Raw genomic sequence first — 27,417 nt, 5'->3', positions numbered from 1 at the left:
ATATTTATATAGTTAGGATTCTTCTAGAATGGTAGAGTGAAGAACAGTCCTTAATAAACAGCAAAACAATTAGATAATACTGGAGGGGGTGGGGAGCCACATTTTAGGAGTCCAGAACTCAAAAGAATGGCATACAAAATAAAAATCAAGGTACACTTTTTAGTAGCATGCTGCATTTGTACCTTGTGGCTTCTCTGCTCTGTTCTCTTCCCCTTCCCTGGTTGATACTGACTTGATTTGGAGCAGAGAAGTCATTGCAAGAGGGTGGAGAAAGAAAAGAGAAGTGCAGTTTTTCTTTTAGTTTTTTATTATTTTATGTATATGGGAGTTTTACCTTCTTTGTGTATAGTGCCTGCAAAGGCCAGAAGACATCAAATTCCCTGGAATTAGAGTTAGAGATAGTTGTGAGCTACCAACTGGAAGCTGGGAATCAAACCTGGACTCTCTGGAAGAGCAGTCAGTGCTCTTCACTGTGGAGCCATCTCTCTAGCCCCCATGTTTCCACAAATGTACCACATAATATTAATTTAGCAAACACGTAAATAAACTGTCATAGTACAGTGTTGATAGTTGCTGAGTAGAGATGGTGGTTTACATGTACTTAGAATAAATAATCATTCTTCCTGATTTTCTGTATCATTTGAGAAGTTTCAAATGTTGGCTTTCTTTTTCCTTTGGGCAAGGGTAGATTATGAGGGATTGTTTACTGGTAGTTCTAGGAGAGCACAGGATACAATATTGGGAAGACTGACTTGATTTGGTAAAGAGTAGAGAAAACCCCTGTCTCTGAGAGTCATCAAAGTCAACTTTCAGATAGCCTAAGGTTGAAATACTGGTTTAGGCAAATAGACCAATGAACTGGTGAGAAATCGAACTAGGAGTTCCAAGAAATGAGACAGCTACACTGAGTTTGGTAAAATAACACATGTCCCTGATGATCTAGAAGGCTACTCAGCAAAGATTAGAGAGGGTGCAGGCTATCTGCCCAAGCTGATTGTAATAATTTGAATAAAAGATTAGCCCTTGACTGGGTGTGAAATGATATATTATTAAGATTTGGAGAGGTAGAGACATTAACCTGTTGTAAGAGGCCAGTGTAAGTAAATTGGTTGCAACTCTGTGGGTTTGGTCCCGGGTTTCAGCACCAACATGTAAGTAAATTGGTTGCAACAATTCTGGGAAAGGTGTCCTGACTACCTGGGGAGTCAGGCAACACCTTCAGCTGCTTAGGACAGCTCTAATGGCTGGAACTGCAAGGAGACAGTTCAGCCCTGGAGGGCGAGTTATCCTGGACACCTCGGGCAACAACAGCTCTGCCCTTAAGGTGTCCCGGACACCTGGAGCTGTTTAGCACAGCTCTGACTGCTGGAACTGCAAAGAAGCAGCCCAACCCTGGAAGGGAAATTTTTCTGACCTGGAACTGCTTCAACAGGGAAGGGTCTCCTGACTGTTCAGGAAAGTCAAGGTATACCTGCTGTGATGGGGGATGGTCTCCCCACAGGATATAGCAATCCTTCTCCTCTCCTGGAGAGCCGCTACAGCTGAGCTTTGCTCAGCCCCCACTTAAGGGGGCTTCCTAGCAGAGCTCTGCTTCTCTGGCCTAAGATGTTGCTTCTTTTGCTTCACTCTGCAAAAGGGGAAACACCTGCAGAAATTTAGCAATCTCCTCCTGCTCTTGAGAAAAGTGTTACTTTTTCAGCTCTCTCTTGCTCTGTCCACTGAGGGACGTCTCAGCAAGGATCTTCTCTACGCCAGTGAATGAAGATCTTCACACCCAAAACTTTCGAGAAAGATTTATTAGGGAAGGAGGAGTCAAGGAGAGTAGCTGCCTCTACCAGGGTGGAGAGAACAGCCTTATTTTCTAACTGATTAAGCAGGGTGGTTTTCATAGGATGTCTTAGGGGTGGAGTCAATCAGGTGTTGACTTGGGGCCCAGGGTTCTACTGTCCTGCTCTGTGATTGGTTGGTTTCACAAGTCAGTTGGCCAGGGGAAGAGATGGCTCTGATCTGACTGAGCCAAACTGTGTTTCTTTCTGCCCTGATTTGAGCCATCTTTACCTAGTTTTGGGCTCCAGGGTCAGGGTGGGTTTCTTTAGCCAGCCCCTTTTCTCTACATTCCCCCCTTTTTTGTTTAGTAATAAGCAGCTGAGGTTTGAAAAGGGTAATAAGCAGCTGAGGGTGGAAAGGGGCGAAGTTATTGTTAGACTGCTTCCTGCTGAATTGGGGTGTCGAGGTTCTTGGGACAATCTTGATCTTCTTCCTCAGGATGTAACCAGGTTCTGCAGATCTCTGGCTTTGTCAATAGGGGCTGGTAATCCTGTAATATTAACTGGTTCAGAGTTTGGTTAGACATATTTTGGATCTGTTGCTGAAGAAAACTAGCAAAGAGGTTTATGAGGCAGGATGCAATTAGTAGGGCTAAGAAAAGGAAGAAAAGAGGGGATAAGAAGGGTAGCATCCATTTCCATATCTGACTATTAGTGATCCACTGGCTGGAGGTATCAAGCTGTTTCTGAGTTTGAAGATCCATTTGGAATTGTTGGGTCATATCTTTCACTACCCCTGATTGGTTGACATAAAAGCAACATTATTCCCCAAGACAAAGACCACTTCTTTCTGCTGTTAATAAATCTAATCCTCTCCAGTTTTGCAGTACTACGGTGGCCAGAGACTCTATTTGTTCCTGAAGAGTAAGAATAGTCTGAGCTACCTGTTGGAAATCCTGGATGAATTGTGAGGAAAGCTGATGGTAAATAGCTAGGGAAGTAGTCAGTCCTGCTGTTCCAGTGGCTGTACCTGCAGTTATGCCCAGGGCTGCTAGGAAGGGTATTATTTGGATGGCTTGTTTGTCATGCCTTGCTGCAAGGGTTCTTTACCAGGTACCACCCCTAATTTGGGAAACAGGAATACCAGGGTACAAGGCCCAGACTACCTAGCAAGTAAGCAGTGATAAACTTGAGTACCACAGAGAATAGAGGCATTGTGAATGTTTGTACATAGGGACTGGGTGACAGTACCAAGGGTAATGGTATTGTTGCAGTCTGTGGAATCCAGAGTACCCACAAAATGTATTCCTAAGGAGTTAAAGCAGTCAGTAATATCAAAGAGGGGAATGTGAGAGAGATAAGGTGTAGTAGTGACATTTGGCTTGGAGCAGTTAACAAGTGGTAAAGTGAGAGAATCTAATAGGACAATGGGTGAGGCCACAAATAGTGGGTGAGCATTTGACTCTGGAGGAACACACAACCAGCATTCTCCAAAGTGGTCAGCCTGAGCATCACTCAATAGCTGATATGTGGTAGTTAGGGTCTGAAACAAGAGATGGTGTGACACGGAGGTGGGATCAAGAAAAGAGGTTACATTAAGGATGTAAGAGCCTTTGAGGAGCTTGAACTACTTCTACTCTATCCATTCCTAGGGACTGAGAGAGTGCAATGTGTGCCCTCTATAATTTGAGCATATCTGGTGGGTGGATTTGATAGATGGTAAAGCTTCCCAGTGACTCCCATTTTCCAGTTGGAGTGCCATGGGTCCTTAATCAGAATGTAAAAGATTCCCTATTCTTCATAACAGGCAGAGTGCTTTCCTGCATATGCATTATGTTTCCAGCAGTCCCCAGACCCTACCACATGAGTGGTCTGGTTGAACTGCTGGGCATATGTCTCCTGAACCTTAAATCTCCAAATGTAGAGTTTGATAGCAATATGAGTGTGTGGGAAGAAGTATAAGGAGAAGAGGTAGGGCATGACCTGATATGGTGGGGCCTGAGCCTTGAGAGGTTGGTGAGGTCTCATTATTCTGAAACCAGAGGCAGGCTGGTGGTCTGTATATAGTTTTTGGGGTTGTCTCTTTGCTAATTGACAAGCACAGGTTAGAACTATCAATTCAGAATGCTGATTTGTGGTATGGGCTGGAAGAGCTTGTGTTTTGACAACTGTGGTATCTGAGATGATTGCATATCCTACTCCACATACTCCTTCATATAGGAATGCACTGCCATCTGTGTGTACCATGTATAAGTGGCCTGAGGTAATGCTCCTTCATGCATATGTATTGGATAGAGTAGTAACTTTCCTAGGGTCTCAATGCATGAGTGTGATGGGGGTATTCCAGGACTGGTTGGGAGAGAAGATTTGAGATGTTAAGAGGTGGACATGGTTGAAAAGTCAGTGTTGTGTTCTCTACCAATGCCACCTGAAGGGAGAGAACTTGAGAGGGAGGTAATGTTTGAAGGCCCTTATATGTTAAAAGGTGTGACAGGTGGTGAGGAGAAAGGACAGTAATGGGTGACCCAAAGGTTGGCTTCATAAGGAGGTGCTTTCCATCAGCGATCTCAGGATCCAGGTTGGTACATTGTGAGAGGGCCTTTGTAAAGTGCTTGAGGAATTCAGATGGGTTTTCAGTCTTTTTCTAGATGACCCTTTGGACTTCTTTATAATTTACTGCCTTAAGGACAGCCCTGCGGAGACCAGCTAGAAGGCAGGTTATAAACCTATTCCTAGCTAGGATGTCTCCTGGATTATTGTAATCCCATTCAGGCTCCTGGTCTGGGACTGCCCTAGCCCCCACTGGGTAGGTGTTGTCTGTTTGATGGAGTTCGTCTGCATGGGCCCTAGCCTGCTCCCAGACTTCCCTGGGAGGAGATTGTTGGTAAGGATCATATAGACATCGTGAAAGGTAAGGTCATAGATTGGGTAATGTACTGGAATTCTTTAATAATAAAGTTTTAAGAATTGGCAGTATAGGACCCTAACCTTTTTTCTATTTGGGAGAGCTCAGATAACAAGAAGGGGACATTTACTCTGACTAAACCATCCACTCCAGCAACCTCTTGCAAAGGGAGAACTGGGGCTGGTTTAGATCGAGGAGGGACAGGAGGTCCCAAGGTAGAGTGCGATCAAGTAGCAGGAGGACTAGGGGCTGTCAGTGAGCTGAAAGTGGGTGCCAGGGAGGGTTGATCTGGTGGATGATCTGTTTCTGAGGAGGAAGAAAGGGAAACTGAAGGGACTGGAAGAAAGGAAGCTATGGGCTTTGGCTTTGGTTTATATGATGGAGGCTCATTAGCTGGATCAAAAGAAATTGTTTCATCCTGCTCTGACTTCATAGCTAGCAATAGCTGGGTGGGGGAACAGGAGGCACAGAGAGAAGCCTTGGAGCAAAGGTAAGAGAAGGCTTTTACATATAGGGTCTCTTTCCATTTCCCTGAAATTTCCATTTCCATTTTCCATTTTCCATTTCCCGTGGATGAGAGGGGAGGGAAATAGTCACTGTAGCCTGTAGTCACAGGCGTCCCCTGGACTCAGGGAGGACCGAACAGGGACCAAGCTATTTAGAGGGTCATCACCCAACTCAACGGGGGTCCAGCTTAGCCTGGCTAAGCCAACGGAGAGACTCAGGTGCCTGGTACCAGGGCTTCGGTAAAAGTGATATGAGGAGAGAAAACCGAGCTCTAGGGGAAAGGACTCATCCAGAGGAAATGGCTGAAAAAGGGAGACTTGTGTGGCTCCTTTTGTGGGAAGATGGGAGAGCACAGGAAGGGATGCTTCTACCTGCCTGATTGCAGCTCTGAGCATGAAGGGGGGGTGGGGGGTGTGGTCAGGTGAACAGGGCCAGCCGTAGCCTTAAAGACTGTGGCTGGGGTACCTCCACTTCCAAGAGGACTAGAGGAGTGCCAGACACTCAACGGTCACTTCCTCAGACGCAGGGAAACGTTTACACCAACCAAAAGGGGAACTCACCTAATTGCCGCTGTTAGATGGAATGCTGAGTGATTGGTGAGCCAGAAGTTTGGGTAATTTGAATAAAAGAGTAGCCCTTGGCTGGGTGTGCAATGATATATCATTAAGATTTGGAGAGGCCAGGATGAGAGTTAACCTTGGTAAGGAAGGTTGGTAACTAGAAGGCAGCACAGGAGTTTTTCTGAAGTACAGTTAACACTCTGTTTCTTGATCTGGGCACTAGTTTAACATCTGAACACATAACTAATATACCCACTAATATATAAGCCCAAAGGTTCACTTCTGCATCTTTAGTTGGAAGAGACACTGTAGGGCAGGTTGGTCTGTGGTGTTCTGCACTGTCTCTTCTCTGTTCTTCATAATTTCCCACCTTCTAGCAGGTCCCAATACTCTGAGTAGAAACACACACAATGGCTAGGACCTAGACTTGAAATTTTCATGTGTTATTTTCACTTTTTCTTGGCCAAACCTGTTCCAAGTTCAAGAAAACACGTATATTAGTTATTTTTCTATTGTTGTGAAAAAACATTGTGAACAAGGTAAATCATAGGAGAAAGTTCATTTGACCTTATAGTTCCAAAGGGATAAGAAGAGTCTGTCATGGGAAGAATGCGTGGTAGCGAGCAGCAGGCATGGTGGCTTGAGCAGGATGTTGAGAGTTCATTTTCTTTACTGTAAGCACAAAATAGAGGGGAGAACTGAGAATGGACAAGATTTTGAAACCTCAAAGTCTACCCAGAGTGACAAACAGTGATGTACCTTGTCCAGTAAGGCCACATTTCCTAAACCTCCCCAAACAGTGCCACCAACTGGGGACCAAGTGGTGAAACATTGGAGCCTATGAGGACATTCTCATTCAAACCACTATAACAGGATATAGATTTCACTGCTTGATAGGAAGAATGAGAATTCATACTGCAAGAAGGTATAGATAGCAGGACTAGAAATGTAGCTCAGTTGATAGAGTTCTTACCTAGTATGCAAGAAGCCCCCAGCATTACATAAAGTAGGCATGGTGAGGTAGAGGCAGGGGAATCAGTTCAGGGTCACCATCAGCTATATAACAAGTTATGTGGCTGGGGCTACATGAGTCCCTGTCTCAAAACTAAACAAAACTTTAGATAGGGAAGAAAATGAATGCCTTCAGCTTTTTGACAAGTTTACCACATTTTAATTTTTTAACATGTAAAGAGACAAAACAATAGAGTACTAAAGTCGTATCTACTATTATGTATTATGTGTATTCAATATGTATATTCCTAAGTACCATTCTTCCTGTTGCCTTTGATAGCTTTGTTTGTTTGTTTGTTTGTTTGTTTGTTTGTTTGTTTTTGGTGTTGTGGGTTTTTGGGGTTTTTTTGTTTTTGTTTTTTTTTTGTCGAGACAGGGTTTCTCTGTGTATCTCTGGCTGTCCTGGAGCTCATTCTGTAGACCAGGCTGGCCTTGAACTCACAGAGATCCGCCTGCCTCTGCCTCCCGAGTGCTGGGATTAAAGGCGTGCACCACTGCCGCCACCCAGCTGAGAACTTTTCAAATCCTTACTTTCCACTTGAGAAAGTAGGGACATAGTAGTTGCTAGACTTGTGCTGCTTGTTTGTTGTTGCTGCTTTTAATTCAGATCTCTAGGCTGTTTCTAGATTGTTGAAACCTGATGCTGGGGCTCAGAAATCTACGCTAAAAGGAATGATAAGTTTTTAGAATAATTCCTTTGAGTTTTGTAAACTGTGGCTTAGCTAGGGTATATTTCCAATTTCTGCTGACTTTTCACAAAAAGCCTAAAGTAACTGTTCATACCAATCATTGATTAAATTACTTTCTTTGATCAAGCTATCCCAAACTATTTGTAGATTTTTATGCTTATTTGAAAACATTGCTTGGGAAAAGAATAAGCTGTATTAAGTAACTACCATGTTGCAACCAGGTACTTTACCTAAATCCTTGGGGTAATATTGGCAGGATAGAAGCCATCCTTATTGTATAGATTTGAGAATTAACTATCCTATTAAGCATTTACTTCTTAGCCACTAAAGTAGAAGGTAAACTATTTGAGTGTAGCTTTTGAACAGATCTGAAGCTAGAAAGCACTGATTTTGGAACTAGATATGATAGATCCAATATTTGTAAGACTTAATGTATACTTACTAACAGGTAATTTAGCATAGTGTCTGTGTTCTGATCAAGTGAGTCTCCATGAAATACTTAATATATTTTAGATGTTTCAGATGATTTGTGTAAAATGGAAATCTGTCTTCAAAAATAAATGTTTGTGTCTAAACAGTTGCTTAGCCAACTTAAAGGAAATTTAGAAGAAGAAAATCGTCACCTATTGGATCAGATCCAGACACTGATGCTACAGAACAGAACGCTGCTGGAGCAAAACATGGAGAGCAAGGATCTCTTTCATGTTGAACAAAGACAGTACATGTAGGTACCAAAGAGTTTTGTATTCTTAAGTATTATTCATGATGTTACTGCTGTACCTAGTGGCAGAGAAAAATCCATGCCCGTTTTACTTGATGTTATTTTATCATTGTTTTAGTATGTATTTTTTTATTTAAAATTATCTTACTGTTTGAGTGCACAAGACAAACTTATGGTGCTGTAGTGAACTGTAGACAATTGGTATTTCCATTTGGGAGTGAGGACTCACTTAGTCTTAAAGTAATGAGTCAGTGAGTGAATTTGGCATTCTGTCACAATCAGACAGAATTTAGCATCCTTATCCTTTCCATTCTTCTCAAGATAGTAACAAACAGCAACTTCTTTCTCATATAAATGGTAGTGATCCTCAGGAAGATCAGGAAAAGGCCTTTTAGACCTAAGATTTATCAAGATAATACTTTTGTCTTTGGGTTTCTATTGCTGCAAAGAGTCACCATGACCAAGGCAACTCTTTTTTTTTTTTTTATTTCTTTATTTTATTTTTTATTTTATGTGTATTGATGTTTTGCCTACATGTATGTCTGTGTGAAGGTGTCAGATCTTGGGGTTACAAACAGTTGTGAGCTGCCATGTGGGTGCTGGGAATTGAATTCAGGACTTCTGGAAGAGCAGTCAGTGCTCTTAACCACTGAGCCATCTTTCCAGCCCCCCAAGGCAGCTCTCATAAAGGAACATTTAATTGGGGCTAGCTTACAGTTCAGAGGTTTAGTCCATTATCATCATGGTGGGTGGCATATAGGTAGACATGGTGCTGGAGAAAGAGCTGAGAATTCTACATCTTGATCTCAGGCAGCAGGAATGTCACACTGGGTGTGGCTTGAGCGTATATGAGACCTCCCGCCTCCATAGTAACACACTTCTTCCAACAAGGCCACACCTACTCCAGCTGGACCACACCTCTTAATAGTGCCACTCCCTATGGACCAAGTATTCAAACACATAAATCTATGGACGCCATACCTATTTAAACCATCACAACTACCAAAAACATGAAATGAAAATAGAATGTGAAGAATAGAGTATATACTCATCCATTGGGGGAGGAGTGTCAGAACTAAATCTTTAAAAGTAAGTTAAGCATGAGTAATTCAGCCTAAAAGGAAAGAATCTATTTCCATGAAATTGTAGTTTCAAGATTATTTAATATATCAATAATTGTTAGAAAAATACATATCTAGTAAAAGTTTTTATTTATGTTTAGTAAAGCATACTTCATTATAAAGAAAGTTTGATAGACTAAAAAGTTAGGAAACCAATGCTTGTATAATATCAAATAACAGTACAAAGATGTTGAGACAATTATATGATGAGATTATACTATAGAAGGTTTCAGATAATTCCTGTTGTAGAATTGAAACTTATAAGTCCTACATCCCCTTATTTAAGTACATTTAAAGAAAAGGAGAAATACAAAAGAAACTCATAGTTACTACTTTAGGTCTCAGATACCAATAATGGTTTCTGTGTTTGTTTATGTTCTGGAAAGAAATAAGGTCATAGTCATTGTATAAGATATTATGCATATTCTAAAATATAATTTCCATTTTTATAGTGATAAATTAAATGAATTGAGACGACAAAAAGAGAAATTAGAAGAGAAAATTATGGATCAATACAAATTTTATGACCCATCTCCTCCTAGAAGGTACCACTAATCAAATTTTATGGATCTTGTTTTGAAGAAAACTTTATTTGTAGTATTGTTGAGGCTTATCATTTTATGAGGATTATTGTTGAACTTTAGACTAAGAATTCTTTTAATTCTATTAGGAGAGGCAACTGGATTACTCTAAAAATGAGAAAATTGATAAAGTCCAAGAAAGATATTAATCGGGAACGTCAGAAGTCTCTAACATTAACGCCTACCCGCTCAGACTCCAGTGAAGGATTTCTTCAGCTGCCTCATCAAGACAGTCAAGATAGCTCTTCAGTAGGGTCAAACTCTTTAGAAGATGGCCAAACTCTGGGGACCAAGAAGAGCAGCAGTGAGTGCTAAGTGCTTTAAACAGAGTATTGATTTAGAATCCTGTCTAAAGATTTCTCTTTTAAAAAACAACTTCCAACAATCTTTTAGTCTGATGAATGATATTTCATTTTAACTTTATGTTTCTAAAATTAATTGCAGACTACAATAGTGTACAACTACCTGGTTTTCTGACATGTACATAGAGATAACCATCATTATGCTAGTAAGATAAAATATTGTGAAAAGAACATTGAAATAACAGCTTGGCTATGTCTGCTCCTAAAATAGGCTTCACAGACTAATTATAAGGATAAGAAATAAGAATGAAATTTCATTTCATTAGTATTTATAACTTACTCAAAATAAGACATTTTATAATGTGGATTTTGCTCATAAGCTTTGGTAGTATGAAATTGAAACAGAGTTATCATATTGGGAAAGTTAAGAAAAATAAATACTAATTTGAAGAGGAATAACAGAATTATTTAAAGATAACTGGTCTCAAAAAATTGAGAGATACTTGCTAAAGTTTTGGTTAAAATGAAATAAAGATGGGGAAATGTAAATGTATAAACTTAAAATTTAGTTTTTATTAGACTTACAAGTCCCACGTAATATGCCTGATAAAAATTATAGACTTTTTAGTTTACTACTACTACTGTGTGTTTTAGCAAAATAGCAAGACCAAAGAAAGAGCCTAAAAAGTATATAATTTAAGAAAAAGAGAAAAGAATTCAATACTAAGTTCTTTGAAGATGTCTACACAGTTGACTATCTGTGTTCTCATAAAATAACTGGAAAAGTATATACTTTGATCACATCATTCCCAGTGTCAATAAGTTCATACATGTAGCAGGTGAGGTGATGCATACTTATAATCTGAATGCTGGGGAGTGGAAGCAAGAAGGTTGGAATTCAGAATCTTCTTCTGGTTTATAGCAAGTTCAAGGCCAGCCTGGCTACATAAAACCCTCTTTCTAACAAACAAACCACACTATTCTTTTGAAATAAAAAGTAGGCAAGCCCGGCACTCCGGAGGCAGAGCCAGGCGGATCTCTGTGAGCCCAGGGGGCTACAGCGCGAGATCCAGGACAGGCACCAAAACCCTGTCTCAAAAAAACCAAAAAAAAAAAAAAAAAAGTAAGCAAAGGCAGCTGCTGCTTCCCTCAGAGGTAGGCTATCCATGTGGATGGCTCTCAAAATACTCAAATAATGGTACAATGTTATGGCCTTGTGTATTGTCTCCAAAAGGAGATGATGGTATTTAGGACTGTAGCACATATTTCACAATTCAGTTTTAGCGGCCTAGATAGTCAATCAGTGCTAACAACAGAAAGTATAATATACATCTCATAATCTCTAGAAAGCAATATAATTGTATAACACCACATAAGATGATTATTATCTAGGATCCTTTGCCATCTAACCTTGTCCACCTATTAATTGATAAATACTGATATGGAGAAATCATTAAGTTTTCCTTTAGAGGTAGCTAATAAGTCAGTTTGATCTGCTGCCTTTAGACACAAAAGTATCTGACATCCTATTAAGAAAATGTAATGTATGTCCTTAACTAAGTTAGAAGAATATAATTTAGAGATTATATAATGAGAATACACACACACACACACACACACACACACACACACACACACACACACAAAGGTCCCCCTTTTTTTTAATGTCATTCTGTCTGTCTGAAGTTTAAGTCATTCTTTCATACTACCTCCTGGAACATTCAGGATAAAAATCAGAAGGAAACAATATTCTCCTTTTCTACAGTTGTTCAACTTTAGATTTTGTTTTCAATAAACATAAATGTACCTTTAATATAAGTATGCTTTGGGAAAAGAACATTATATATTTCAAACATAATTGCCATGAGAAGAATTACATCCCTGGCAAATTTTAAATTCTTTTTATCCTGCCCATTTTGGAAGAATGTCTGTCTGTCATGTCAGTAAAGCAGTCTTTGAAAAACAGCTGAAAACAGAAAAAGGAAAAAAAAGAAAAGTATCTACACATGACATGTGCATGCTGCAACCATTCAGCTTTGTTTTAGCTAAGTGTCCATTTTTACATTGCTTTTGGTTCATTCTTTTTGATCATTGAGACTAGCTATGTTTACCCAGCATGAAAAAAAAATATGTCAGATTAAAAAGCTTAAATGAATCATGACTCTCCTCACAGCAGTCAGACAAATTAAGAAGCTATTCTAGCTTGCACATCTTTCAATGAATATTTACCAATTTATCAGAAAAATAGCTTTGAATATTTACAATGCTGATGACAACCTTCTGAGAAAGAACATAGTTATTAAGGTTATGTATAATATATTTTTATAAACATATAATTATTTTTATATTAAGCCATACTAAGAAGATATAGTTTAGTATTTGTTCTAATGATTCCTATACTTGAGCAGTAGTCCTTTAATTCACAAAAGTGTTTTTGTGGAGTGCTTCTTTTCATTTTTTTTTTTTGCATAAATCTACCCTACAGGCCCTTCAAAATACATTTTAAATTTGTTATTTATTATTATGTTAATTTTATGTACATGAATGGTTTGCCTGCCCTTATGTCTGGTACCACATGCATGCCTGGTGCCTTCAGAAGCCAGAAGAGGTCACTGGATCCCCTGGAACTAGAATTACAGACAGTTGTGAGCTGCCGTATGGGTGCTTGGAATTGAACTTGTGAAGCCAGTGTTCCTAACTGCTGAGCCATCTCTCCAGCCCCCAAATATCTTTAAAATTTTCCCTCCCATTTTGCTTATCATGGGGTTCCTTTTTTCTTATCTTTTTCAAAACTTAGTGCTAGCACTTATTGCTAATGTCAAACTATTCTTTTTTTCCTCCTTCTCTCAACCAGCTTTTTGTAAAATGAGCCTAATATACCTGCTCTTTCATCTGCAGGAAGACTTGTTGAAAGAATGTGTATCTTCACAGTGCTGCTAAACAATGCACTGGATTCCAGTTTAAATCATTGTTTCCTTTATTAAACTTTAGGAGACTAATAAAAATTTAAGGCTTTTTTTAAAGTTTATTTTTCTTTAAATATCTAACCACCCTATGGTTGATATATGTGTGTATTATCTGCATCTGTATATAGACATAGATATACACATACATATTACTAAAATTCTCTAGTGGGATATGCGTTTTCCTAATTTTTTTAAAAAGCCTTTAAACTTAAAAATTTTAAAGAAAATAGATGCTTGTAAACCTTGTATGCTTCATCCTTTATAATATAAGCCACCAATAGCCAAATTTTAAAAGTTTACTTTTACAATTTAACTAGGAAATTTGGTTTCTCCCTAAGTAATTCTAATCAGTTCCTGTTTTTATATGACTGTAGCCAGTGCTTTCAAAATACATGTTCCTCATGGTTGTCTTCAGTGCTTTCTAAGCATTTACAGTACAGAGTGCATGCTTCCTGTTTCACTACCCTCAGCAACGTGAGGGTATTAGCTGTAATGTAGCGTACATAGCGAGACCAACATTCAATTCATTCCTGTCCTTAATTTCAACATTTAACTCCCATCTGTTCTTCTCCCTTTTTTCTTTCATTTCCCTGTTTCTGTTTTTCCTCATGCTCTGACATTAAAGTGGTTGCACTGAAAAGACTGCCCTTTTTGAGGAACAGACCGAAGGATAAAGACAAAATGAAGGCCTGCTACCGTCGTTCCATGTGTAAGACTTTATGACAGTTCAGCTTCTTTCAAATGACCACACTGGCTTCCATCACTAATTTTTCACTAACCTTTCTCTGGACTGTACTAATTTCTTATTTTGTAAAGTGCAGTCTTACTTTAATATGAGGAGCTGGAAGAATATTTTTTTAAAAAGGCATTGAATTTGCATTATATGTATACTCATACATATATATGCATATGTTTAGTAATACATGTAATATACTTGTAAATGTCCAGTGCTTTCTTAAAACTGGCAAAAACAAACAAACTTAATTTTATATGCCATACAGAGTTTTCCCCAAAGAAGTTTAAGTAAAAATATAACAAACCCTTTAGCATTAGGAATTCATTTCCTTAATGAACCTAATTAAATGAATAAATGAATGAATAAAGTGGCCTATAATCCTTGAAAATGTTTGTCATTCTTTATGTAATAATCTCGGCTTTCTCTCTTTAAGTGAAACGGGTAATGACATAATCATATTAAATGTCTGTTACTTTGAGTATCTCTTTCAGGTTTTTATTCATTGGTAAATTTACTTGATTTATAAAGATGAAGAATTTATTCAGTAACCTGCTCTGACCAAGGACTCTTTTTCATTTTCAATAATGACACTGTGTAAAATTGCTGTCCATCTTATTTCATTCCATTTTTATCACCACAAAACTGCATTGTGAAGGCTTCTGATTCTATTTCACATCACAGCACAAAAGCATGGCAATTGTACATAGTAAAATTCCTTTCTGTCTTCTAAAGGTGGTGGGGGGTGGTAAGAGTACTGGAATTTATCAGCCTTTGGCCTCATTTCATTCAGCTGAATGCATGTCATTACTCAAATGGCCTTGTAGTTACAGTTTGGGGCCCATTTGCATTAATTCATAGACAGAACCAGATCATTTATAATACAAAATAGAAATAAGAGCCAATCCATTAACCATGCTGATTCATTTGCTCTCATTTGCATCCCAGCCATGAATGACCTGGTGCAGTCCATGGTCCTAGCAGGAGGACAGTGGACAGGTAGTACTGAAAATTTGGAGGTCCCTGATGATCTTCCAACGGGTAAAAGGAGAAAAGAATTGGGAGCTCTGGCCTTCTCCACCACAGCCGTCAACTTCTCAACTGTCAGCTCTTCTGCAGCCTTCAGGTCCAAGCAGTTGGTTAATAATAAAGGTATAGGCCGTCTGCTATTTGCACTGTGCTGTTTAACTGTTGGCAACAGAAATTTTAATTTTACTTCCCTATGTACTTTTTTTTTCTTCAGACAACCTGAAATAATTATCAAACTGTGATCTAGATTTGATTTGGGGAAAATTTCGAGTTGTGTCAAACTTTTAAGATAGTATGTAAATAATCAAAATCTTTCGTAGGCCTCCTCTCATAATAACTAGCTAATGAACTTACATGAAGAGAAGAAAAACAGATAAAGAGTGGAAAAGAGGAGGAGTGGTATGTTTCTTTCTTAAAGCCCAAAAGCACTACAACTTAAGAAAGCTACATAGAACGACCCAGGTTTTTGCTTTGCTTTGCAGGGTCACGGGGGAGACTATTTCATTGCTTCTAGTGTTTTCTTAACAAGTCAATTCTCAACAGAGCTACTCTTTTCTTCTAGTTCCAGTTTCTGCCTGAGTCTATGAATACATTAAATCAAGATGTACTGTGTGTGACTGAAAAATAATATCCACATTCTGTAGTATTGTAGTGAAATTGTTTTAGTACAAAATATATTTATATCCATTTTGCTATTTCATGTAGATACTACATCCTTTGAAGACGTAAGTCCACAGGGTATTAGTGATGATTCTAGTACGGGATCAAGAGTTCATGGTAAGCGATGAAGTTAACTTAGATGGTATACATTACAAACTGAATGGGAATGTTGAGATTCTTGCATTGAGTCAGTGAATGTAGCATTACTTCTTCCATTTCTTCTAATCTAATACTGCATTTGTCCCTTTTAAGATTTTTGTTTCATGTGAGTATTCAGAGGTAATTTTGTTATTATTCTCATATAAGGTTAATTATAAGAGTTGTATTTCACCATTAGGATTTAAATACTTATATTGATAAAGGATGAATACTAAAAACCAAACTTTCTACAGTGTAGAGTATTTTAGATTTTTTAATTCCTATTTGGAAAATCCTGTTTTATCAAGTGAAATTATTACTAGGAACAAATAGATAACATGCTAAAATAAACTTCATTAGTAAGCAGGTTTTTAAGAAATACCATGGAGCAGTATTAACTATATAGAATATACATATAAGAATATAAGATACATGAGGCTAGAGAGATAGCTCAGCAGTTCATACTGCTCTTGCAGAGGACCCATTAGGTCCCCAACATCCACAATGAGCAGTCCATAACTGCCTAAAACTCTAAATTCAGAGGCAATGACACCCTCTTCTGGCCACTACAGTCACTGTGTTCATATACATAAACCCATACATATATACATAACTTTTTAAAAGAAGAATATAGAGTATTAGAGCCAGTAGAATGGCTCAGCAGTTAAAAGCACTTGCCATGTAAGCCCAGCTCCCTGAGCTCAACCCACAGAATCCAGGTAATGGTAGATGGAAAGGAAACTCTAAAGTTGTCCTCTGACCTCCCCCATGTGCCATGGCACAGACATTCATGTACATGATAATAATTATTAAATAAAAATTGTTTAATACATAGGATGTTGGGGGCTAGAAAGATGACTCAACAGTTAAGTTAATTTGCTGCTCTTGCAAAGGAACTGGATTCAGTTCCCAGCACCCACATGTTGGCCCACAACCATCTGCAACACCAGTTCCAGGGAATCTGATGCCCATTTCTGACTTTTGAGGGCATCAGGCACAAATATGGTATGTGTAAACACTCATACACATAAAATTAAACCTTTAAAAAAATTGTGTGTGTGTGTGTGTGTGTGTGTGTGTGTGTGTGTGTGTGTGTGTATGTGTCTGTGTGTGATGTTAACAGTGTAGATGGTCACATTCCTCCACTTGACGGCATCTCTGAAGCAAAGTGGTCCCTTACCTATTCTGTTGTAAGTTACCTAATCTGTACCATTTGGTGACGACAAGGGGAACATGGAATTTTATTAAATCGAAAAGGTTGTGGTATCCATCTCTAGAAATCACTCTTTCCTCCTTTCTTTCTCCCTTCCTCTCAGTCTTTTAATTTCAGCTGTTTTTCCAGAAGTGCCGCGTTCCAAAGTATCTTAGTGAACTATCTAAATGTCTTTACTTTGAAATCTGTATGATTCACCATTCTGTGAGCATGCCCAGGCTGAGACGTATGCATGATTGTGTCCTCAAAGCATTCTGTGACCAGAATGTAAGATTCAGTGCTCTCAGATGAAAGTTTCATTATATTGTCTCCTGATTTTCTCATTTAGCGTCAAGACCAGCCAGCCTTGATAGTGGCAGAACGTCCACTAGCAATAGCAATAATAATGCTTCACTCCATGAAGTCAAAGGTATGCTGTAGGTAAATTTGTTCATGGGCTCCCTCTGGTTTCCAGGATTGTTTACAAGTAGGAGGAGGATAGAGAGTGCAGCTCAGTGGTAGAGCACCTTGTGCTTAGCATGCACAAGGCCCTGCCTGAGTTTAGCTCCAGAACCAGAGAGGAAAAAGTTGGAAATGGGATGACGTTTCTGATGAAAAGTGCAAAATCCAAATTATCTATGTTTGAAACATAGTTCTCTGGAATGCTTGCACTTTTACATTGTGATACAGATGTATTTCAATGTATACAAATGTAAAATCAGGAGCATTTATTTTGGTTTCAGTTCTTCATTTTCACAGATAAAATAGTCTTCACTGTAATCTTTATGGTTTAGAATTATCCATAGGCCCTTCTTTTAAGTGACATTTTGTGCTTGACATATAAATGGTTGTCCTTAAGTTTTTTCATGATGCATGTGCATTAAAATTGCATTACTTGTATTTTAGAAATACTGTTAGCTTACTTTGTCAACAAAGTACATTCCTCTTTTTTTCTTTTTTTGTGTATATATGTATGTCACATAAGAAGTATATGGATGCACACATGGCTCATATAAAGAATTATTTCTTTTGTGTTTTAATGTGTATTCCAAGGTGAGATTTTTAAGTAACAGCTGGAAATCTTGACTAGTGCGCTTTTCGTTAAAATATATTATTGCCCTTACAGACTGTGCTTGTTAAACACTACCATAGCTATTCTCTATACTCTAGACTTGTACAGCTGTAATAATGGATGCATTTGTTCTATTGCTTTTGGATTATAACATTATTTGTCTTAGTCATTTTTATAATTAAGTTTATGACTTTCATTACAATGATCAGAATATGATTTTGAGGGAAATTAATTTCTCTTTTTATAAATCATAGTGATAGTAATATAGTCTGAAACCATAAAAAATTCCTTCTGACTTGAAAATATAAGAAAATCTTAGTTCTGAGAAATAATACAACTTTAGAAAATTCTTCCATGACTGCCTTACTCTTTATGATGGGATAATTTTCTGTCTTGATGTATTGTACAGTTCATTACTGATAATCAGTCCTATAAAGGAATAGTGAACATTCTTAGGGACTTTATTCTAGAACTAGTGTCCATTCTATATAATTCAATCTCAAGTAAATCTTTGAAGTTTATGTGGTAGTACTAACCAGCAGTGGACATCTGAACCAATCAGATAATGGAGATTGAAGAAAGATAAACCACGAATGGTGACATGCCTGTATTCTCAGCATTTAGGATCGGGAAACAGGAGAATTGCAAGTTCTAGGACAACCTGGCCTACATACCACGTTCCAGTGAAATACTTTCTGAATACCTTTGTTTCATTTTTTATGGAACTTGTCTATTTCATGGTTTGTTTGTTGTTGTTGTTGTTGTTTTTACTTTTTTTATTTTTATTTTTTATTTTTATTTTTTTTTGGGGGGGGAGGGTTCAGTCCCACCTCAGGATCCCCACAAAGGATGTCTTCTGTCTTGTTTTTGTTGTTGTTGTTGTTGTTGTTTTGAGACAGGGTTTCTCTGTGTAGCTTTGCGCCTTTCCTGGAACTCATTCTGTAGCCCAGGCTGGCCTCGAACTCACAGAGATCCGCCTGGCTCTGTCTCCCAAGTGCTAGAATTAAAGATGTGTGCCACCACCGCCTGGCTTAAATTTTTTTAATTGTAGAGCTTTTCATTTAGTATGAAATCTTTGATTGAATTGAGACTTCATAAAGAGAATTAAAATAATTTTTTGCATTTAAATGTTTTGGGCTTTAATATTCTGAAATAATTTTTTTTTCCTAAAAGACAGGGTTTCTCTGTGTAGCTTTGGAGCCTGGAACTCACTTTGTAGACCAGGCTGGCCTCAAACTCACAGAGATCTGCCTGCCTCTGACTCCTGAGTGCTGGGACTAAAGGCTTGTGCCACCAACACCAGCTAATATTTTCTTTTTTAAAACTGTGAGTTATTTTACAGTTATTTGAACCTAAATTGTTAATTTTTATTACTTTATTCATTCATTTAGTCTTCGGTATATTGAATGATTGTTTAATGTGAAACTCCCTTTAGGTTTAACTTTGGTGGTAAAAGAATATTTTTGCCCTTATAGAACTTGGAATATTTGTCAGTTTAATAAATCCAGAAAAGCAGCTGTGGTATCCAGTTCTTAGACTGAGGAGCAAGTAACATAGCTTACCTAAGCATGTCTAAATGAAGTTTAAAGTCAATGTGGCTACTAATAGAATTGGAACTCTGCTAACAAATTTTGCATAGTATTATCTCATTTCTATTATTGAAGTCTCAACATCGCATTTACTCCAAAAGCAGGTGCAGTTAATAACCAAAGCAGGCCACAAAGCCACAGCAGTGGAGAATTTAGTCTGCTTCATGATCATGAGACTTGGTCCAGCAGTGGTAGCAGTCCAATCCAGTATTTGAAAAGACAGACCAGGTCAAGTCCTATGCTCCAACACAAAATGTCTGAAACAGTAGAAGGTCGAGCACATCACAAGATTAAAGCCGGTTCCCCGGGAAGTGAAGTTGTTACCCTACAACAGTTTTTGGAAGAAAGCAACAAGCTTACCTCAGTACAGGTTAGTTCAATATATGGTGACCTTGATTTAGATGAGTAGCACTAGTTAAAAGCCTTGTGAATGAACCTTAGAATTTTCTTTTTTAATTATGGAACACTAAGATAACAGCAACTCTAAAGTGTATAGTTCACTTTATCAGGAGACTAAACATGGCTCTATTCAGTAATCTATATTGTTTTTCCTTTCAACAGTTGAAGTCCTCAAGTCAAGAAAATCTTTTAGATGAAGTCATGAAAAGTTTGTCTGTCTCTTCCGACTTTCTGGGAAAAGACAAGCCAGTTAGCTGTGCCCTGGCCAGGTCAGTAAGTGGAAAAACTCCGGGGGACTTCTATGATAGACGGACAACTAAACCTGAATTTTTGAGACCTGGTCCTCGAAAGACTGAAGATGCCTACTCCATTAGTTCTGCAGGGAAACCTACATCAAGCACTCAAGGAAAGATAAAACTAGTCAAAGAAACCTCTGTGTCCAGACAATCAAAAGATAGCAATCCTTATGCCACTTTACCTCGTGCAAGCAGTGTGATCTCTACTGCTGAAGGAACAACACGAAGGACCAGCATCCATGATCTTTTGACCAAGGACAGTAGACTGCCTGTGTCCATTGATTCAGCACCACCTACTGCTGAGAGCAGCATCACTGCAGCCTCCAGTGAGTACCATTTACAGCGGTGGTCTTCGGATGTGCCGACACAGGCTGGAGGGCATCAGGCCCCAGATGATTTAGCTGCAGACACATCTGAGTCTCTTTATACCCAGGCTAGAAAATCAAAACCAGGAAGGCCACATTTTCTAAACCAAACTTTTGCCACTGTTAAAATGTCTAATGATGCATTTGGAATATCGGCTAACGATAGCCATAGGTCATTTACTGTGGTTCATTCATCTCATCCATTTCTATCCCTGAACACAGAATTGGTTAGTAACATAAGTGGGTTACCTTCCAAGTCACTCACTAGAGTAACTGACCAGGCCTCCTCTTCTTGGGGTAAGGCTGCACAGAAACAGTTTTGTGATAGTCAGAACCCTAGTAACAGTAGCCCACAATCCCCCGTAGATAGCAACAACCTTACTATTCCTGCATGCCTCTACCCTGAGGACACCGAAGTTGCATTATCAGTTTCAGAGGATAGTCAAACTGTTTGGTATGAATATGGTTGTGTTTAATCAAAACTGCATAATATGTTGATGTTATTTGCTAGGTTTATATTTTTAAGATTGTTACATAGAGTTCAGCTGTATAAAAAGGCATGTATATAAACATGAATGTGTAACCACACCAAAGTCTGCATGAAATAGTAATTACATTGTACATTTTTTGCATGCCTTTAAAAATCCAACCATACGTATTTTTCTTTCGCATCTTTTGTCACTTGATAAAGATGATAAAGATACTTTGATATCATGAAGCATGTTAAAATAGTTGCATGTTCTGTTACCAAGAAAGCATATCCAAGTCATTGTTTGGCTGCTTCTAGAAAGAGTGTTCAGTTGCTCTTCCTGCCTCCTCTCTCTCTCTCTCTTATTTCCTGACCGTGCACTTCATGTTGCATATGTACAGTATTAATAACGGAAATGTTTTTGAAAATGTCATTTTCTTTTATCACTTAATCATGTTATCTGTCCTGTTCTCTCTTCAAAGAAATAATTAATAATTCAATTTAACTTGAACTAATGCTCATATTTATAAAACATTGTTCAAATTTAAAGTAATTTTTATTCATAAATGTGTTATTCCTAAGATTTTTCATCAAACTTAAATGTGGTTTACACAGTGACTAGGAGCATTTATGTTATAATTCTCTTTTTGGTGCTGTTCTTTTTCTGATAAACACAATAGCTCAAGACAACTATTTTTTTGGAATCTTTTAACAAAAATTTTCCCAGTTTTTTTACATATGAGTCAAAGAGAAATAAATCAAGTTACTCATTATCTTGGGATTTGTATTTTTATGTCTATTCAGAAAGATAGCAACTTTTTTAAATAATGAAAAATTTAACTTGTCATTAATTTATTACAAAATTGAATATGTATATCTTTAATGCAGACTCTTTAAAAGTTAATATATTGTGCTAGAGTATAAAATTAGGACTTGTGAGCCGGGCAGTGGTGGCGCACGCCTTTAATCCCAGCACTCGGGAGGCAGAGCCAGGCGGATCTCTGTGAGTTCGAGGCCAGCCTGGGCTACCAAGTGAGTTCCAGGAGAGGCGCAAAGCTACACAGAGAAACCCTGTCTCGAAAAACCAAAAAAAAAAAAAAAAAAAAAAAATTAGGACTTGTGAGCATAAAAATAAAAAAAGTATGTAGTCTTCATTCTAAAATTTGTTGTATTAAAAACACAGTCTGGGGCTGAAGAAATGACTCCGCAGTTGAGGAAATGACTCCGCAGTTGAGAGGACCCAGGTTCAGTTCTCAGCACCCACATGGCAGCTCACAACTGTCCTCAACTCCAGTTCCAGGAGACTTGGCACCCTCACACAGACAGACATAAATGCAGGCAAAACACCAATACACACAAAATAAAAATAAAAAATAAATTTTAAAAAAGTTTTTTAAAAAGCATAGTCTTGCCTGGTGTAGTAACGCACGCCTTTAATCCCAGCACTCTGGGAGGTGGAGGTGGTGATCTCTGAATTCCAGGCCAGCCATGGACCTTGTCTCAAAAACAGAAAAACAGTTGTCTGTAGCTCTCCATCCCCCAAAATAAAATCCACACAAGATGAAGATAATATCTACAAACATGGAGTCCAGTTCCATATAGTTTTATCTTTCTGTGTTCATATCACTCTAAAGCAAATTTAAAAATCTATAATCCTGATTGACTTACTTCTGCATGATACTTAGCTGTCTTGGGAATGTTTTTGCAATTTTGATTCAGTTAATGTTACTGGTAATAACTCAGCCTAGGTAGGCGCTATAGGCAACTTTATGAGTGAAGAGCAGAGTATTGTTGCATACTCACTGCATTAAGCTGTTATTGTTAATACTGGGTGGAAGGGAAAAATCGTCAAAGAGTCTTTGCTTAATTAAATTTGTATCTTTTGTAAAAGGTTCTCTTGTGCATACACAGGGTCACTTTATGGGTAGACCCCTTCTGTGTATATTGCTGCCTCTGCTTTTCTTTCCTTACAGCTATTAAAAATAGTTCTGCTACAGGTAATAAAATGAACACATGGTATTTTTATATATTTTAGTACACTTTTTATATTTTTATATATACGTAGTACACTTTCTGCATAAATATAGCATTACCTTGTACTATCAGTTTTTGTCTAGTCAGTCTTAATAGTTCCGATATTTTTGTGCTAATATTTTCCCCTTTTTTCATAGCTTACTAATAAAATTAAATGGTAAGCAGCTGATATTGATGGGGGCTATATGACAGAAATGCTTTGCTTCTTTTGAACATCATAAAACTGGTCTTTGCACTTTTTACAAATTATGTATTTTATTAAAAGCTATGTGGGTTATTTTATGTAAGTAAACTTAAAGAAAAAAAGTACTTTCTCCTAATGTCTCTAAGGATATATATCCAGCATGTTTTCAAAAGTACGTATACCTTGCATGTAAGACAGGTAAATACCATGTCCATGTTTCCTGAGGGTTGTCTGAGATAGCAATGTAGACTTCCTCCAGAAAGCATCACATGCTATGGAGTCAAAGTTTTATCAAACACTGAGGGAAAAAAATTGCGTTATGTTTTCAGTGGTGGGGAAAACTAGAGTCCTTAGTAATCATATAGGAACAGTGTTTCCAGAAAGTTGTGTCAGCATTAAAAATGAAGCAACTATGAGTCAAGCATCTTCATTTACTTCACCTGAGATAACTCCATGACCTGTAACTCACAAAGATGGTTAAAAGATTCAGTACCCTGATTTTATAAATAATAAACTGATAGCTGTTTAGAATTCCGGGCCTGGCCTTGTGTAAATGACATCCCTATAACCAGTGTGATACTTGAGCAGCTTCAGGTATAATTATGCCTCATCCCTGGTGTCACAGTAAATAATACCAGTACAGATCTGTCTACCATTGTACTGCATGACCTAATGTAAAATTATGTGATGACCATTACCATATCTCTATATTATAAGAATATGGTAAGTATGTAAGCCTCTGAAACTAAGAGAAAGGGTAACTCTTAGATTTATGAAAAATAGTTACCACATTCATAGCTGTGTTCCTTATGGCTTTTAAAATATGAAAACAGATTTCACATAATAAGATATCTGTCAGATTAGTAATTTTCCCAGGTTCAAATTTCTCTGTCGTACTCAGCGAGTGCTTTTATCTTCATGAATTGTGTTATGTTTAACTTTTGACTAAATAACATGAACTACTTTTCTCCCACAGATGTGAACAAAGTACAAGAAAACAGAAATTCAAAAAGCAGGTCTAGGGAGCAACAAAGCTCCTAATTCAGTGACCCACTGCATGACGTGGGCCAAGTGGTGAGTTTCCTGCTTGAATCGTAAATGAGATTGGTCTCATTTCTACAGACTAACAGAATTAAGTATGGTAACAGTGCACATTGCATTAACAGATTTAATTTTGCTTGCTGGATTGAATTTCTCTCCTGCTTACTTAGTAAAGCTTAGTTGGCTGCCATAGGTTTTCACCTGTCTGTTTGGGTAGCAAACCTATGTATTTTCTCTCGATTTATATTTAATTTTAGCAGTGAGTAATATGAAGTCTGTCTTTTATGCATTACAACTTCTGAGTAATTGGTAAGAATGGACTAAACCTGTCTTACGCAGAACAGCTCAGATGCGGCCTCTGGTTTTCTGTCACTCTCATTCCCATATAAACACCTGGTGCATGCTGTTCTTATACTAGCTTTCCTGTGGTTTATATCCCTCTTATCTTCCAGCTGTTCTTATATTTTCTTTCTTCTTTCTGTCTTTGAACAAAATACAGAGAGAAAAGTGTCCTTCAGTTTCTCAGTATGAAGACTTTATTTCTGAAGTAACAAGACACCTAACAACTGTAGGAACTATTTAAAAAAAAAAAAAAAACCATAAGGAGATTTTAACACATCCCTTCGTGAATAGAGCAGGCAAGAATACAAACTTCATTCCTTCCTTGAATCAAGGAGCACTACTGGATTCAACTGCCAGAAGTTTTAGAAGGTTTTTAGACACTGTACAGTGCATTAAGCTCTACTGAATAAAGGACATTCTCTCACTAAGGACTGAGTGTTTTAAGGTCAAGTATTCTAAGAACAGCCTACTTCTTTCAACATTTGTTTATTAATTTATCCATGTTTGCTTACTGCTTCTGCTAAGTATTACCCAAAAGCTAGCCATTTATATTTAGTTGTGTAAATCTAAATTAAGTGCTGTAGTATTTTGTGAAATGTACTATATCAAAATACAGAGAAAATTGTTCTGGCATGTCAGGGCCTTTTTGGTTAGCAGACTGCATGTGTTGGTACGCTGGTTATTGTTTGGATGCACTGCAAAAGAAACTCAATTCATCAGATAGGAAGAAAATTCCATAATGAAATAGAGGAATTATAAAAATGGTATGATACTAATCTTACCACTTTCTCTGCTAAGCTGCACTAGGCATTCATAAATGGATCCAAGATAAAATCATTTTTATGAAACTTTTTTTAGTGAGATGGTTTTCCGGAAAATAGCCTTCCCAAGATAAAGCAATTGTGTTGTAGCTCATTTCCCTTTGCTGTTGGGTTATATACATGTTTTTTACGTGAGAGCTGATTATTGCTTAACAAGTTTTCTTATGGCAAAACAATGTAAATCATTTCTATATCTACATTTTTTCAGGAACTCATTTACTATTAAGGTTGCCATTTATTACTAAGACTTTTTCTGTTTTTGTCCTTTATAATATTATATTAAACTTGATAACTTATAGGTAATTTTGAAATATTTGTATGTGTTTGTTACCTTAAACATTTGAAAAAAGCACAAAAAAGTAGATTTAGTTAAACCAGAGAAACACCAGTTTTTTAGTAGTAGCAATTTTATATCACAGTTTTATTTTCTTATGAAGCCCAAAAAACACATTGCTACTCATTAAGGCAAGTTCATTATTTAACATAAAAACCAGAATAATCTTTTGAAATAAAAAAAAACAGTTTTTATTTTAACAGTATACTTCTTAAAGCTCTTACTACCAGCTCTGAAGAACTTTTTGGAATAATTACATATTCCATAATAAGTGTTTTACAGTGTCATCACTAACCCAGTAGCCATGACAAAAGTCTCTTTTCCTTGTCCCCCCCCCTTCCTCTTTTTATCTCCCCACTGTCTCTGTAATAGGCCACTAGAAGGTTGTAATATAACCACCTTTGGAAAGACCATCAATAAAAAAGACACAAAATGTTTAGTTGACCAGAAATTTAAAGTTAGAGAACTTGGATTTATTTAATTCAGTGTTGCCGTAATGTAGGCTTTGCCAGAAAATAATGCTATAAAATTAAATCACTTTAAAACTCTTGAATGAAAGGTGCTATATATATGTAAATACAAAGGATTCTTACTGAAACACATGTTGCACAACAGAAGTACTAAAAAATTTATTCTCTAGACTTTGAAATCTCTCTGCATCATGACCCCTTGGATTCAAGTATCAATTGGTAAATGGGTATCATGGCAGTCTAGAGAAATTTGCATGTAAAAATATGTAAATTCACTTTTGATTGAGAAGTTGAGAGTAAGTGTAGAATTATGTTTTAGCTAAAAATAGTAAGTGGGTAAGTTAGATTTATATTACTAGCATCCAATTTGCACAATTAGCACACATCCCAGGACAGTTAAGGAGTGTGAGGCGACCTAATGAGTGTGAGTGAGAATGCAGTTTGACCTCTCTACTAACATCCTAAAACAGAGCCTGCCAAGTTAACAGCACTCCCACTTCAGCTGAAAACCTGCAGTGGATTAAAGTGCAGTAGGCTGACCCTAAAAAGAAAAAAAAAGAGAGAAACCAAGGGAATACAATGAGACTATTAAAATATTCATAGTTATATTCATTACCTTCCTCATACTGTTTCAAGAAAGGACTAAACGATAACCAAGTAAATTTTTTTTTCTTCAAAATCTACTTAAGAAGCAGACTTTGGGGGCTGGAGAGATGGCTCAGAGGTTAAGATCACTGGCTGTTCTTCCAGAGGTCCTGAGTTCAATTCCCAGAAACCACATGGTGGCTCACAACCATCTGTAATGAGATTTGGCTCCCTCTTCTGGCCATGCAAACAGAACACTATATGCATAATAAATAAATAAATCTTTAAAAAAAAAAAAAAAAAAAAAAAGAAGCAGACTTTGTAGGAAGCTAAGCCAAATGGAAATGAACCAGAGCTGTTTTTCTAAACAGGCTTAAACCTGCCTTTAGTTATTTGGTCCTTTCTGTTCTGTAACCAGCCCCTAAACCTCTAAGAACACTTAAAAAATCAGACTACCAGCACCAGCCCAGAACTCTAATAATATGCCTCCTGGCTGGCTATGGCAATGTTTTGATCCAAGTTTTTTTGAGTTGGT

The 27,417-nt window shown here is 37.5% G+C and overlaps 1 protein-coding gene across 10 annotated transcripts in view; it reads left to right on the top strand.

The window, feature by feature from the left end:
* Ccdc88a (coiled-coil domain containing 88A) overlaps window positions 1-27,417 on the top strand; it is a 176,272-nt gene that overhangs the window by 137,252 nt on the left and 11,603 nt on the right. For 2 of the 10 annotated variants that reach the window (XM_059275200.1, XM_059275202.1), the window contains 9 exons: window positions 8,017-8,162; window positions 9,733-9,825; window positions 9,951-10,165; window positions 13,755-13,838; window positions 14,811-15,014; window positions 15,597-15,668; window positions 17,231-17,311; window positions 19,644-19,912; window positions 20,104-21,844. In XM_059275200.1, the coding sequence (XP_059131183.1) occupies window positions 8,017-8,162; window positions 9,733-9,825; window positions 9,951-10,165; window positions 13,755-13,838; window positions 14,811-15,014; window positions 15,597-15,668; window positions 17,231-17,311; window positions 19,644-19,912; window positions 20,104-21,078 (2,139 nt within the window). In that variant the 3' untranslated portion in view covers window positions 21,079-21,844. Of the gene's footprint in view, window positions 1-8,016; window positions 8,163-9,732; window positions 9,826-9,950; window positions 10,166-13,754; window positions 13,839-14,810; window positions 15,015-15,596; window positions 15,669-17,230; window positions 17,312-19,643; window positions 19,913-20,103; window positions 21,845-24,265; window positions 24,364-24,829; window positions 25,101-27,417 lie in introns of those variants that run through there. The other 8 variants (XM_059275208.1, XR_009381758.1, XM_059275206.1 and 5 more) reach the window with 8 other exon arrangements.

The sequence above is a fragment of the Peromyscus eremicus genome, chromosome 10, assembly GCF_949786415.1.
Source record: "Peromyscus eremicus chromosome 10, PerEre_H2_v1, whole genome shotgun sequence".
Taxonomy (NCBI): Eukaryota; Metazoa; Chordata; class Mammalia; order Rodentia; family Cricetidae; genus Peromyscus; species Peromyscus eremicus.
This window is presented reverse-complemented; position numbering and strand designations above follow the sequence as displayed.